This window comes from Momordica charantia, assembly GCF_013281855.1.
Source record: "Momordica charantia cultivar OHB3-1 chromosome 9 unlocalized genomic scaffold, Mcharantia_2.0 BLBB01000009.1, whole genome shotgun sequence".
NCBI classification, from domain to species: Eukaryota; Viridiplantae; Streptophyta; class Magnoliopsida; order Cucurbitales; family Cucurbitaceae; genus Momordica; species Momordica charantia.
This window is the reverse complement of record NW_028275167.1, coordinates 5,509,077-5,524,403: the sequence shown is the minus strand read 5'-3', so window position 1 is coordinate 5,524,403 and position 15,327 is coordinate 5,509,077. Positions and strand designations below refer to the sequence as shown.

At 33.9% G+C, this 15,327-nt stretch overlaps 3 protein-coding genes across 4 annotated transcripts; all 3 read left to right on the top strand.

The window, feature by feature from the left end:
- Window positions 1-4,136: 4,136 nt before the first annotated feature.
- Window positions 4,137-5,781, top strand: LOC111016383 (universal stress protein A-like protein). Of its 2 annotated transcripts, none has more exons than XM_022291785.2 (4): window positions 4,137-4,382; window positions 4,469-4,569; window positions 4,807-4,928; window positions 5,556-5,781. In XM_022291785.2, exons 1-4 carry the CDS (start codon window positions 4,205-4,207, stop codon window positions 5,650-5,652), a joined length of 498 nt encoding a protein of 165 aa, XP_022147477.1. In that variant the 5' UTR covers window positions 4,137-4,204; the 3' UTR covers window positions 5,653-5,781. The 2 variants fall into 2 exon arrangements, with proteins under 2 accessions (XP_022147477.1, XP_022147469.1); XM_022291777.2 differs by having other exon boundaries at window positions 4,460-4,569.
- A 1,790-nt stretch (window positions 5,782-7,571) lies between these two features.
- Window positions 7,572-9,589, top strand: LOC111015361 (universal stress protein PHOS32-like). Its single transcript, XM_022290381.2, has 4 exons — window positions 7,572-7,834; window positions 7,920-8,026; window positions 8,174-8,295; window positions 9,346-9,589. The coding sequence occupies exons 1-4, from the start codon at window positions 7,645-7,647 to the stop codon at window positions 9,431-9,433; spliced, it is 507 nt and encodes a 168-aa protein (XP_022146073.1). The 5' UTR covers window positions 7,572-7,644; the 3' UTR covers window positions 9,434-9,589.
- A 2,560-nt stretch (window positions 9,590-12,149) lies between these two features.
- Window positions 12,150-15,276, top strand: LOC111013546 (APO protein 3, mitochondrial). The gene is made up of 4 exons (XM_022288014.2): window positions 12,150-12,289; window positions 12,959-13,351; window positions 13,496-13,920; window positions 14,431-15,276. Exons 2-4 carry the CDS (start codon window positions 12,978-12,980, stop codon window positions 14,838-14,840), a joined length of 1,209 nt encoding a protein of 402 aa, XP_022143706.1. The 5' UTR covers window positions 12,150-12,289; window positions 12,959-12,977; the 3' UTR covers window positions 14,841-15,276.
- The last annotated feature ends 51 nt before the right edge of the window (window positions 15,277-15,327 follow it).

Sequence of the window (15,327 nt, the reverse complement as noted above, 5' to 3'; positions counted from 1 at the left end):
ATATATAGATATATATTCTTTATCCCACTGTCTAATAAGAATTATCTCTGTTTTGTCCATTTCAATTTCTAACTGCTCATTTCAGTCTTTATCATTAATTGATTATTTCTTTTAAATAACTAAAACTATTTTTCAAAGTGCCCAAAAAACTTAATTTTACTCCAAACTTAGAAATATTTATTATTCTACTATCCATTTTTTCTTCCTTTAATATATATTTTATTTAGTTTGTAGTTATTAAAGGCGAACAGAAGATTCTACTACCAACTAGCGTTGAGCAACGTGAATTTTTGTTCCTTCTATCTCACGTTTATTGTTGGGATAATGGAGCCAAAACAGATGACCCGTATCCTACAAGGAAAAGGATTTTCAAACACTACTACCAATTCCTACAAGTAGTAGGATATTATTGTCTTATAAGAATTACAATATTGTTTTACTATAAGGATTGAGATATTTGACCTCTTATAAATAGAACCATTTTGTTAAGGTTTCATTTGTACAGAGTCCAAATAAGAGAGATTTGAGTGATTGTGGGCAGTGTGTGAAAAAAGGATTTTGTATCCCGTGGGTTTTAGTGAGGGTATTTTCAATTGTGTAATTAGCCATTGTTAGGATACTTAGAAGCAAGATAGTAATATCTTGGGTGAGATCTCCATTTTAATATTCCCAACTATAGTTGAACCTGCTTTTTCGCAGAAGATTGGACGTAGTCCCAAGATAGGGGCGAACCAGTATAATCCGTGTGGTGTTAAGCTTTTCTATCCCTATCTCTTATTCCTTTGTTATTGTTACTTACTTATCTGCTGTTAGCATGTGGAGGGGGAAAATCAAATAGTTCCTGTTTGAAGAATTTACAGAATGATCGATTGATCTCTATATTATTTTTCCCAACAATTGGTATTAGAGCGTTTGGTTCAGAGATTATGGGATCAGCAGAGAAGTCAGGTTTTGAAGGAATCATGAAGTTCGATGGGACCAATTTCGAATATTGGAAGATTCAGATTAAGGATTACTTGACCTGCAAGAAGTTGAATAAAGCTTTAAAGGAACGACCAGCAGGGATGAAAGATGAAGATTGGGTGGAGACGAATGAACAGGCAGTTGATAAACATCAGATTGTGTTTGTCGATGAATGTGGCAAGTCTCGTAGCAAACGAAACGACAGCAATAGATCTGATGAAAGCACTGGAGAATAGGTATGAGAAACCCTCAGCTAATAATAAGGTATATCTCGTAAGGAGGTTATTTAACATTCAAATGGAAGAGAATACTTCTGTCAATTCCCACATAAATAAGGTCACAAAATTAATCAATCAATTGGCATCAGTTAAGATTACTTTTAGTGACGAAGTGAATGCTATTCAGTTGCTAACATCTTTACCTGAAAGTTGGGAAACGATGAAGACAGCAGTGTCCAATTCGTTAGGAGACAAATCTTTGAAATTTTCAGAAATTTGTGATGCGGCAATTGCTGAAGAAATTCGCAGAAAGGGGAGTGGAAAAGAGTCTACTTCCGTACAAGGCTCAGCATTGGCTGTCGAAAAAGGTAGAGAGAAAGTTGCGTCTGATGACAGGCAGCAGAAGCGTAGTAGGAGGAATTGGAAGAGAGATGCTGAATGTTTTCACTGCCACAAAAAAGGTCACATCAAGAAAAACTGTAGAATATTAAAAGAGGATCTGAAAAGGTATATGACGGAGTCAAATGCAGTTGTAGACGATGCCCTCGTCTGTGTTGACAGCAACACAGAAATAGGAAACCAGTCATCGGAGTGGGTAATAGACAGCGCAGCTTCAGTACACATATCTTCAAACAGAAGATTATTCACATCTTTCAGAAGAGGCAATCGCGGCCACGTGAGGATGGGGAATGGAAGACTTTCCAAGACTAAAGGGATTGGAAATATACGATTGAAGACCAATAGTGGGACTGAGTTATTACTGCGAGATGTCAGGTATGTACCCAGTATCAAAATGAACCTTATCTCTACAGGTAAGTTGGACGATGATGTTTATCAAAGTGAGTTTGGTGGGAACCAGTGGAAGCTCACCAAAGGATCTAAGTTGGTGGCAATTGGCCATAGAAGATCTACAGTTTACACGTCGCAATTGAGTGTTGCCAGTGGATCATTGAAACAGTGGATGCAAGTTGCAGATGGTGTCCAAAGAGGTAGGACTGAGCCAGCAACAAAGACAACTAGAACAGATCAGGAGGATCTGCCATCAATTCAGAAACAACAATTGAGAAGTCAAAGAACGAGAACAAGTTCTTTAGGTTGTTTGGGATTATCTCCAGTTGTCAGACGAAAGGGTGAATTGATGAAGTCGCGTCAGCGAAGAGTTGCATCAGAGAAGATAAACTCAGTAGGTGCTGAGGTAAAGAATGAAGTTTCAATTCTGGCAGCAGACTTGAATATAGTTGTCAAGTCATCAGTGGGAAGTTCTTTCTTCAAGAATCAGTGTTTGAGAACGAAGAAGGAAGCTTCAGATATCACCACTTAGTTTGAGTGGGAGCACGTGACTGTGTCTCTTGCGTCTGGGAGACAAGACCACGTAGATTGTCCAACCTCAAGGCAAAGACAGATGAGACCAGCGATTTCTGATATTTTGTTTTACAAGTTTTTAAACTTGCAGGAGAAGCCTTGAAGATTTTTTCAAGAAGATCAGAAGTTGTTGCAATAGAAGCCTTGGAGTTTTCCAAGATTATTAGAGACGGTTGTTGCAGTGAGAGGCAAGATCGATATTTTGTCTCCAAGTGGGAGATTGTTGGGATAATGGAGCCAAAACAGATGACCCGTGTCCTACAAGGAAAAAGATTTTCAAACACTACTACCAATTCCTACAAGGAGTAGGATATTATTGTCTTATAAGGATTACAATATTGTTTTCCTATAAGGATTGAGATATTTGACCTCTTATAAATAGAACCATTTTGTTAAGGTTTCATTTGTACAGAGTCCAAATAAGAGAGATTTGAGTGATTGTGGGCAGTGTGTGAAAAAAGGATTTTGTATCCCGTGGGTTTTAGTGAGGGTATTTTCAATTGTGTAATCCTAGGTAGCCATTGTTAGGGTACTTAGAAGCAAGATAGTAATATCTTGGGTGAGATCTCCATTGTAATATTCTCAACTATAGTTGAACCTCTTTTTCGCAGAAGACTGGACGTAGTTCCAAGATAGGGGCGAACCAGTATAATCGGTGTGGTATTAAGCTTTTCTATCCCTATCTCTTATTCCTTTGTTATTGTTACTTATCTGCTGTTGTTAGCCTGTGGAAGGAGAAAATCAAATAGTTCATGTTTGAAGAATTTACAAGAGGATCGATTGATCTCTATATTATTTTTCCCAACATTTATATCACATTATTTACTTATTAAACAATTGATTGATGATAGAATAAGAAGGGTCAAAGATTCAATTGTGAATTCTACATTTCGAATGAAAAGAAAAAATAAATTGTGGATTTCGTCCATTACCATTTTATAGAAATATCTTTTACTCAATTTTACCAAAAAAAAATTCTCGGAGAATTTTGATGTAAATAGTACATATCATTGATCCATTTATCACAGGTAGAGATCTATAATTAGTGATAAATAATCATAATATGACTAGTAGAGATCTATAGTTAACGACAAATAATCGTAATACGATCGATAAAGAAATTATAAAATTTATCAATTTATCAAAGATAGAGATCCATGGTTAGCGATAAACAATCATAATATTATTGATAAAAAAATTACAAAAGTATTTCGAATTTGTATAGTTTTTTTTCCCTCATAATATGACTGATAAAGAAATCACAAAAATGTTTCAAATTTGTGTCGAGTAATTATTAAGAATAAAAACGTGCATAATTTTCGAATTTGCACCTAAGAATTATTAAGAGTATTTGTATCGGATAATTATTAAGAAAAAAAAAATCGAATATCCATCGGAGAATTATTTCGTAGCAGGTTCGTTCAATAAAATTTACTCGCGGTCGGAAGGAAATTCAGAATCTGCTGGAAGCCACGTGTACAAAGGTGTCACAGTATCTCCGCGACATGTAAAAATACTCTTTCGTCCTTTTGTGACCGCTTGATCCGCCACGTGTATAATAAAAAACCTATAAAAGAGGACGCCGGCCGTCTTCTTCCCCGATTTAAACCGCTTCACTCATCGAAGAAAACAAGCCGCGGCGGTGGAATCGTTCCGCTCCGATGGCGACGACGGAGAAGCCAGTGATCGTGATCGGATTCGACGACAGTGAATACTCTACCGGCGCTCTGGAGTGGACATTGGACCACTTCTTCTCTTCATCCATACATCCGTTCAAGATCGTCGTCGTCTACGCCAAGCCAATGCCCGACCTCTTCATCGGCGTCGGCGGACCAGGAAGTAAGATCCATGCTCCTCTCAGTCTCTTCTATTCAATTTCAAGCAATAATCAAAGTAAAGCCAGGAATTATAATCAGTGATGGTAGGATCTGCTGGAACTTTCCAATATTTGGACGAGGATTTGAAGAAGAAAGCTGCGATAATCATCGAAACTGCGAAACAGATTTGCGCCTCTAAATCGGTAACGGTAGGGTCTAATTAATTGCTTGATTATCTCAATCAATCGTGTGAGAGTTTCAAATTGAATCGTTGCGATGATATTTAACTCTGATTAGATTATAATTAATTTAGCATTCATCCAGAGGAATCAAATTAAATGGAATAGAGTTTGGGAATTTGTACAGAGAGCGGGAAGAAGGATTCGTAGATCTCTGGATCTTCTCTTTGCTCGATCGATTGAACTTTTGTTGAACAAAAATTGCAGGTGGATGATGTTAAATTCGAGGTGGATGAAGGAGATGCTAGGTATGTGCTGTGTGAGGCGGTGGGTAGGCACCGGGCTTCAATGCTGGTGGTGGGAAGCCATGGCTATGGAGCTGTCAAGAGGTACGTTGTTCAAGTAACATTTCACAGAGGGGGGGAACGAATATTTGGAATTTTGTTAAAAGCTGAATATATATTTGTTTTTTGTTTTTTGTTTTTTTGGGATAAAACCTCTAAACTTTCAAATAGTAAAATTCAAACCCTTAATAAGTGAGAAAATTGCACGCCAAACTCAAGCGAAATAGAGTAAATAGACCCAATTTTTGGAGACCGGGTTTAATTTTTCCATTTATGGAAGCTATTAAATTGTTTATATTGCATTGTTATTTTGATATGGAAGCTATTTAATTAAGCTATTTCTAATTTCTTTTATAAATAAGAGTAAGGGGTATTCATGTATATCTTATTTCTATTTCGATTCCTATTTCTAGTAAATACCGTAAATATGTATTTTTCTATATTGCATTGTTATTTTGAAATTTTGATTGATTTCATCTGGATATGGGTTAAAAATAATAGTGAAAAAAAAATTGAGAGTTGAACATATAGATTAAGCATGAAGTTTTTAAGAAGCAATTTATACATTTTAGTATCAGAATTAGTGTTATTTGTTTCCTATTGTTTGTTGGGGATGATTGAAGATTATTTTGGTTAAGGAAAGAATGCATATGATTATGATATATAATGCAGGGCGTTCTTGGGGAGCGTGAGTGACTATTGCGCTCATCAGGCTTCATGTACTGTCTTGATTGTCAAGAAACCCAAAACCACCACCACCACCACCTGATTCAGTCCCATCTCCCCACTTGTGGACATTTCTACCATTATAAATTTATTGGTCTTAAAAGCATTGTACATATGTACTCTTAAATCAAATAATAATATTTAAAACATTTGAGTTTGTTTGTAACAAAAATCTGATCCAATACTTGCTTAGGAGAAGTTTGTGTAAATCCTAACAATACTTTAGTTTCTGTATCCAGTAATAAATTGTTTAATTACGATGAGGAAAAATATTTGGTTCCCTTGTCATCAACAAGTTCATTAGAACTCTGACTTAATTAGTTCGAACCAAATTTTAAGTCAATTCGAGCTAATTAAGTTAAAATGATCTATTTCGAGCTATTTAAAATTTGATAACTATTTATTTTAAAAACAAAATATAATTTCTCTTTCAATTTTAACTTTTATTATTTTCTATCCAACCTCTAAAAGAGGCTTACATGCCGGGCTAGTTTTTGTTGAAATACATTTTAACAAAAACTATCTAAGTCTCCTTATGGGTAATAATTAGTCTTTCCATTGTTGAAGATTTTAAATAAATATCTAAAGAAAATGATCTAGAGAAATCTTTTGGATAAGAATAGATAAAAAAGGATCGGAAGGTTTGAGAGGAGTCTAAAAAGTTCTTTTTCCTTGGGCTCCAAAGATCTTTCTCGTATAAATAGGAGAGATGTCTATGTGAATCATGGAGAATCATGGAGAGATGTCTATGTGAATCAAATGAAGAGAGTGAATTAAGTGAAGTTAGCGAATAAAGAGAGGAAAGTTAGAGAGCGAGAGAATCTTCCATCAAGAGTATCCATATTTCTACTTTCCGTATTTCTACTTTCCGAAAAAAGAGAGGAAAGTTAGAGTGTGAGAAAGTCTTCCATCAAGAATGTCCATATCTCTACTTTTCTAATAAAAGTATCTTTCTTCAGGTGATCGTCTCTTTCCTTTTATGCTAATTTATTCAACAAGTGGTATCAAAGTTGCCCTCATTAATTCAATAGTTTTTATAATAGTTAAGAGTAATTAATTAATGACTCATTTGGTAACGTTTCTGTTTTTTGTTTTTTATTTCTCGTTTTAAAAAGTTTTGTTTTGTTGTTTCTCATTTCTAAGTTTTTTAAAGAAATTTAAGACTAATTTTTGTTTCTCGTTTCTGTTCTATTAGGAACAAGTTTTTCTTTTTTGTTCTCATTCCCAATTTATTCTAAAATATAAATAAAAAGATTGTTTTATCATACTTGAATTTTGTAAGGTTAGAACCACGTGATACATTTTTCTTCATGGTATCAAACGAGTCTTGAATAGACAATTTAAAAGTTTAATAAATAACAATAATGCAACCACAGCTACTGGTTTTTCCACTCCAGAATGCTGCGTCTCTTTCCTAGTTTTAATTTGGGTTGGATTCAACATGTACTAAAATCATTTATCTAATTTCCTAGTACCAAAAACATTTCTCTTTCCTACTTTAAACTATTTTTTTCCCTAGTTTTAACTTTTATCATAACTGGGGAAACAAAGGTGTAACTGTAATATTATAAATTTAGGAGTAATTAATTTAATTGAAAATTTAAAGGTTTAATAAATAATAAATGTAATATTTTCTATAACTCAAAAGATTACAAATATGATTTTATAGATTTTAAAAAATCTATAATTCAAAGTAATTTTTAATAAGTCATAACTGAGGAAGATTTATCTTTATGCTGGTCACAATTAACAGATATTCCGAATAAAGACATAAATATTTCCCCCAAAACAAATGTAACTTGAGAAATCCGGAGGGAGCCACGTGTACGGAGGTGTCACAGTATTTAGGTGACATGTAAGAGATTCTTTCGTTTACTCACTGCCAATTGCTGACAAGATCCGCCACGTAGACAAACTCACCTCCAAAAACAGAACGTCAAGTTCTTCTTCTTCCCCAATTTAAACCGCTTCATTTCACTAATCCGAAAAAGAAAAAGTGAAAAAAGAAACGATCGGCGGCCGTGGAATCGCTCCGATGGCGACGGCGGCGGCGGAGAAGCCAGTGATCGTGATCGGCGTCGACGACAGCGAATGCGCATTCGCCGCTCTGCAGTGGACATTGGACCACTTTTTCTCTCAAACTTTACATCCGCCGTTATTCAAACTCGTCGTCGTCCACGCCAAACCAATTCCTGAAGTCTTCGTCGGAGTCGCCGGACCGGGAAGTAAGATCTCGAATTCTCCGATCACTATTTTTGCAGCAATATTCCACAAACAATCTATCGTGTTTGAAGAAAATACTGTGATCAGTGGTGATAGGATCTGCGCCTGGAATGTACCAATTATTGGACGAGAATCTGAAGAAGAAAGCAGCAGGAATTATCGAAGCCGCGGGAGGAATCTGCGCCGCTAAATCGGTAAAAATCGAGTTTAATTGAGACGAAATCTGGTAGAAACAGAGAGAGAGAGAGAGAGAGTTCGATTTCTGTTCTTGTCCTCGATTTGTTCGATGTAGATCGCTCGATCGATCGATTGAATGTTAAAATGAAAATTAATTTTCGCAGGTGAGTGGCGTTATGTTCGAGGTGGAAGAAGGAGATGCAAGGAATGTACTGTGTAAGGCGGTGGAGAGGCACGGAGCTTCGATGCTGGTGGTGGGAAGCCATGGATATGGAGCTATCAAGAGGTACTTAATCAAACATACAGCTTCAAAATATCACTAATAAGTTTTAGAATTTAGAGTTTTTATTACAAGAATTTCTAAAATTGAGAATTTCAAAAAGGATGGGGTACATTTAGCCCAAATTTTTTAAAGTTCTTTTAAAATATTATATTAATCATTATACTGTTAAGACAAAATTTTAAAACTAGAAGAAATATTTTTTTTTAGGTAAAATATACGAGGAAATGGAAGATTGAACGTTTAAATTTCTAGTGTATAATTTATGATCGGTTACGTTCCTGTTCCTTTATTTTTTATATTTTATATTTTATAACAAATCAGAAAAGAGAACCATAGAGGAGAAATTTGTTTTTTTGTTTTCAAAAATTTTATACAATGGTAGGAATGTTGTGAAAAAGGGAGAAAAATTAAAATTAACGAGAAACAAGAAATAAGAATATTATGGGTCCGTTTGGTAATGTTTCATTTAAGCATATTACAACTAACTTTGCTTTTGTTTTTCTTTTTTGGAAAATTCTCACAATTGTAAACAATCAAAACAAAACAAGTTTTTCTTTTTTTATTGTCATTTTTAATTTGTTCCAAAACATTAAAAAAAAAGTTTTATAATACTACACATTTTTCTTTATTAAAAATAAAGAAATAACCAGAAAAAAGAACGTTACCAAACGAGCCCTATAAAACCGCCACTACAAGATCCTAAAATTTCTTAATAAAAAAAATTGGAAACGAAAAACGAGAAACAAGAAATAAGAACATTACGAAACCATCCTTACGGTAGGTAAAATAAATATATATTTTATTAACCTATGATCAGATTGATAAATTATATACCAAAAAAATTCCTTTATAACGAAAATCTTTTTGCTACATTTTTTTTTAATAATAGTAAGGTTAAATATATTACTCAGTCGTATTGCTTATTTAGTCCACGAAGTAGAAGTATGTTTTTTGTTTTAAATTTTTTAATATTCAGTGTTTCAAAATTATGGGACTTTTATTTAATAATTTTTATAGGAAATGAAATGGAATTTATGGATTATGGTTATGCAGGGCATTGTTAGGCAGTGTGAGTGATTATTGCGCTCGTCATGCTCCATGCACCGTCGCTATTGTCAAGAATCCAAAAACCAGCGCATGAGTTTTCCATTAGGATCGCTTGCTTAGTTTTTATATTTATAATAAGTTTTTTTAACTTTCCATTTTTTATTTTTATTTTGTATTTGGTATACGTCTTTGTTATTAACCAACCACTCACTAATTAATCCATGAATATATAATATAGTCATCTTGCCAATTGTGTTTAAAATAAAACCCTACAATTATAATTCTTAATCCATAAACAATATAGGCTATGGCGAAGTTTGGTGTTCAGGATCTTATTGAATGAGGTACTCCTCTCCTAATTGCTAACATAAACGATTTCATTAATTCTTTTCGTTTGCAAGAGTAAAAAATAATCAACTTATACATGGACATTCACTTCACATATAACACTTACATCGCGCGTCTAAGTCATCGAGTTGAATATATATATATATGCAATTTAATGTATATATATGATTCATTTGAAATTTTTTTCATTTGGAATTTCTTTAAGATCCTATTGACATGGAATTGTAACGAGAATTAATCGGAAGGAAAATGTTATTCTTTTGATGTTGTTTACTAAGAATGAAATTGTAATGGGAATGAATCGGAATGAGAGTGTTATTATTTTGATGTTGTTTACTAAAAATTCTATAGAATCAGAATTAGAATTCATTTGATGTTGTTTACTAAAACTATCTATAATCGAAATCGAAATAAAATATATAACTAAGATATTTATTTCTTAACAATTACTAAGATATTTATTTCTAGTTAATTAAAAATACATTGTTAATTTTTTAATTACAATAATGATAAATTTTAATTTATTTTATTACTATAATAAATATTTTTAATTATAACAATGTATTTAATATTAATAAATAATGAACAATTAAAATAAAATTACATCCAATATAATATTTTTCACTAGAATCATCATGATTTAATATATAAATTTTATTAAATTTTATTCTTATAATATTTAATAATTATAAATTATATTTTAAAAAATCTATTGATATTAATTAATAATAATAAATTAAAATATTAAATGTTAAATATAAATTTATAATAAAAATCATATTAATTAATAAATGTGGTATGATTTTTTATTATAAGAAAAATGATTAGACTATATATGAAAAAAAATTAATAATATAAAACAATTAAATAAAAAAATTAAGGATCTCAGTAATCTATGAAATAAAGAGTAGAAAAATAATTACAATAAATGTGTGTGCTATGAAGTAAGGAATGATAATGAGATTGATGGAGCACAAAAGAAGCTTGAGATTACGTATTTTTAAAGAATGATAATGAAAAAATTGTGTGGTTCACCATTTGATTCTCATTCCTACAATTTAATAAGAGAATGAAAAATTAATTCCGTTAATAATACATAAAGAACTATCTTATTTCCGCAAAAAAAAAAATTAGAAAAATACATATTTAAAAGGAATCCAAGAAACATCTGTATATAAACCATAATCTTTTGCAAAGACTTAAATAAGTTTAATTCAATGGGGTTTATTAAATATTTGAACTTAAATTTTGCGTCCTAAAATCTAAAGTTTAGATAACACGTATTAAAAGTTTGAGAGATGTATTTCACCTTTTAAAATTTAAAAGTTAGAGGTCAAGTGAATTCAGCATTAAAATTTAAGCTTTTTAAAATTAAATGATAAAATTTAATGGGTTCGATTTTGTAATTAATTTTAAATCACATTTAACCTCAATAAATAACTTCTTACATCTCTCAAAAAAAAAAAACAAATAAATAACGCCTTACCCTCACCATATTTACAATTTTACTACAATTGACTAAGTATTATATCACATTGGACATTTATATATATGGCAAAGCAAGGAAATTACTTGTAAAAAAAACAAATAAATAACGCCTTACCCTCACCATTTATATATATGTCAATTAAGCTATGCTGGCTTTGGCGAAACAAAATTTTGAATTAGCAAATATAGCAATAAAAATAAAAATCAATTTAAACCAGTTGACTAAAATAGTTTGAAACTTTTTTTCTCTCGAAAGGATTTTGAAACATCAATTAGTGATAGACTCATAGAAAAAGTTAGCTAGGTAAATAGATAAAAAAAATGCATCTCCTTCGTCCGTGTGCGATAGCTCTACCAGGTGTGGTGCGGGTGTGCAAGCAAAGCACTATTGACGACAATAAATAGTTTACTGAGCAATGATTTATTCAGTACTTCTGAAATCAAAAGGAAGGCTGTGCCCTCGATTGTTGTAGAGAAAAGGAACTTGGCTCCCAGAATCGAAACATCCACCGGCAGCATCTACTTGCATGCGAGAGACAACTATGCATGTCATTATTCTCGGTTGTGTTATAAAAGAAAACGACATACTTCATAATGACGGATTTACGGAGATTAGGGTTCTCCTTTCTCTTCTCCACGGATGGGTTCAGTATTCATCTCCGCATATATTTCCAGATTACGAGATATAATGTTCTCTGCGATACTGGAATCGATTTCGACCATTTTCGGAAAGTAAATGGATAACCGCCCTTCCCCCTTCTCATAATATTCTCGAACTTGCCATCTCTAAAGTATTTCTAAAGTATTCAAAATTCAGATACGGGGAGAAGGGACACGGCTGCCTCTTTTACATGTAAGTAAGTGTCCAGCCCACCTTTGTAAATAAAAGGACCAGACCAGCCCAGCCCAATTTTCAAAGCCCATAAATAAAAAAGAAAGAAACATAAAAAAAAAATTTAAAAAAAACCCACGGGCCACGCATGACTTCTGTTCTACCCTCCCACCAGGAAAAAGAAACCCATGCTGCCTCTTCTTCGCCACCGCCTTGCCGCCGTTTTCGCCGCTGACGCCTTGCCGCCGGGCACTGGTCGCCTTCGCCGCCGGCGATTTTTTTGTTAGTATTTTGTTCTTTCTTTTTTTTCCCCTTAACTTTCTATCAAGTAAAACTAAATTCGAAGAACTTAAATATGGTTTTGTGTTTGGAGAACTTAAAAGACATCTGAATTTTGGAGAAGGGTTTGAATGCCCTGCTGGATTGATGCCTTTTTTCCTTTTCTTTCCTCTGTTTTTGTTTGATTTTTAGCTTCTAGCTTGTCTGTTCAAGTCGTCTATTCGAAGATGGGCACAATGCTTTGCTTTTGGTTTTTGTTGATGGTCCCATCGAAATTGTACATATTTCTAGACGAGAAAGGTTTGATGGAATTAATAATAAACAAAGACAATGATGAGTCAATAAATTCAAAACCAAAAAAAATATTTTGTTTCTACATTGTTCAATTTTCTTTGACCTCTTGGTTGATGTTAATCATCGTTGTTTGCTGATATATGTTATTTTGTTCCTGCATAATTACCCTTAAGGAGGTGGAATGTGGACTGTTTAATGATTATTCATTTCATGACTTAAATTACTTGTTCTTCTGAGATTAAATTGTATTGCTTAACCCATGTCTTAGTTAACTTATGAAATTAGTATTTGGCTTAATTTTACTATCCTGCTAGAATGACGAGTATCAAAAGCTCTCTATTTCAAATGTTTTTAATTGATCAGTATTGGTTTTTGTAGGCCAATACACACATTTCCAATGTTTCTTAAGAGACTACAGAACTTTGTAAATGATCAAGAGTTGTTTTTACAAAGTGTAGCTGCAACCTTGACCAGTTCAAGCAAACATCCCTCTCTATGGTACTCAACAAGGTCTAATTCTGAAGTTTTACTGCAGAAGCTAAAGAAGTCCGAGAGGAAGCCGCTGGTAACGAGTATAAACGAACTCAAGCGTGAAGCGAGATTGAGAAGGAAAGAGAGGCAGAGTGTACAGGAGATCTCTTTACAACCCCCTGCAAATGGTTTGCTGGTCAAGGGCTTGGTTCCAATTGCTCATGAAGTTTATGCTGCCAGATCTGAACTATTATCTTGTGTTTCAACAGTGATTAAGAGGAGCATTGTATATTATTGTAGGTAAGATACAAAAGTTCACATATCTAGTCGTAAATTGATTGTTATTTCAGGATTTCATGTTATATTTTGACCTCTAAAGCCTATATAAGTACAGTTTCTCATAAGTACCTTAGTTTCTCTAATCTTGTTCACTCCCTTGTATAGAGTCTGTGGAGAGGTTCATATTGGTCATCCACCACATAAGATTAGAACTTGCAATGTTGCAGAAAGTGCACCAAACAAAGAGCACGGTTGGGAAATTGGGGGCTTGCAACATGTCTTCCCTACTGTTGAATCTTTTCATTTATACGACCGTCTTGGCAGAGCGGTTTCACATAACGAGCAGCTTCAGGTGGATCGAATTCCAGCAGTAGTTGAATTGTGTATCCAAGCTGGTGTTGACATCACTGAGTACCCTACAAGGCGTAGGTCTTTTCCCATTTACAAGGTTGCTGGAAGGACTGTCGACTTTGAGAGGAGGTTCCCCAGGAATTTATCACTGGGACAAGACATTAATACATATGGGTTCTGGAATGATAGAAAAAGGTTGTCTGTGAACGCTATATCGTTAAATTCTGATGATTTCAAAGGTCAGTATTGTTTGTGCTTCTAGTAAATTCTTCTTCTTTTCATTTTGGACATTGGCATGTTCTATGACAACACAGCTTAGGTCTGTTTATTTTATCGTTAAATTACAAGTTAGGCTCTTGAACTTTAAACAGGTCCTTGAATTTTACTTTCAGTTATGTTTATAATAGGTATCTTACCCGGTTGACATTTTCTTTTTTCTAATTTAGGAACTTATTAGACACAAAATTGATAGGTGACATATGAGACTCAAAAGTCAATTTTTGTCTAATATTTCCTGAATTTTAAAAAATGTCCGATTGGTTAGGGTTCTATTCAACACAAAATTGAAAGTTCAAGCACCCACTTGATAATTTTTGGAGTCTAGGTCCTGTTAGACACAACCCGAAAGTTTATGGACCATGTTGGTAATTTAACCGTATTATTTTCATCCAATTATCATTGAACAAATATTTTGAAGAATTGTTCAGGGGTGTAGCCTGGATTTCATCTCTCTATTCTTGGCATTTCAGTGACTGCCGCCAGAGGCATGGAGTTATGGGATAAAATGATTAAGGGAACAGAGAAACTGATGGAAACTTATGGTGTGCAAACGTGTGGGTATTGCTCTGAGGTTCAAGTTGGGCCCAAGGGTCATAGGGTTAGGAATTGCCAAGCTTACAAGCACCAGATGAGAGATGGGCAACATGCGTGGCAAGAAGCAACAGTTGATGATTTGATTCCCCCGGTGTATGTTTGGCATGTTCAAGATGTGCATACTACTCAGCCTCTACTGGATAATCTGAAGAGGTACTATGGCATCTTGCCTGCGGTGGTGGAGCTGTTTTCTCGAGCTGGAGCTAACGTTGCTGCAAGATATACCAGTTCGATGAAGGAAGACGTTGTAGTACCCAGATTAGATGAAATGAAGTTGGTTGTTTAATTGCAAATCTCGAGGTGTGATCAACTGATCGTTTTCCGTGGTGTGTGATCACAGATATAGAGGGGCTATCCTTGCTGTATCAAAGCAGTGCTCTTCGATATGTGAGGGGAAATGATGGATAGATGGAAGAAATAGACTCGAAATTGGTAGCAGCAATAGAGAAGCTTACAATTTGTTTAAAGAATGGTTCGATCGTTGCAAAAGCAGGGTGGATCGGAACCATGCAAATGGCAGTATCGGTGCAGGAGGGTATTAGAAGCGTGAGAAGGAGCAGAAGTTGAGAGAATCCAATGAGCAGATAATTGAAAGTAAACAATGGAAAATTTCTATGAAAAAAGTTGTAATTCCCCATGTTCAAAGTAGATGGTCAAAGATGGTTCAACAGTTTATGAATTATTATTATTATTTTTTATGAGGACTGTTAGCAAGTATAGAAGGATGGAGAATCTAAGGAGCATAATAGAGATTCCATGAATGATAAAGATCA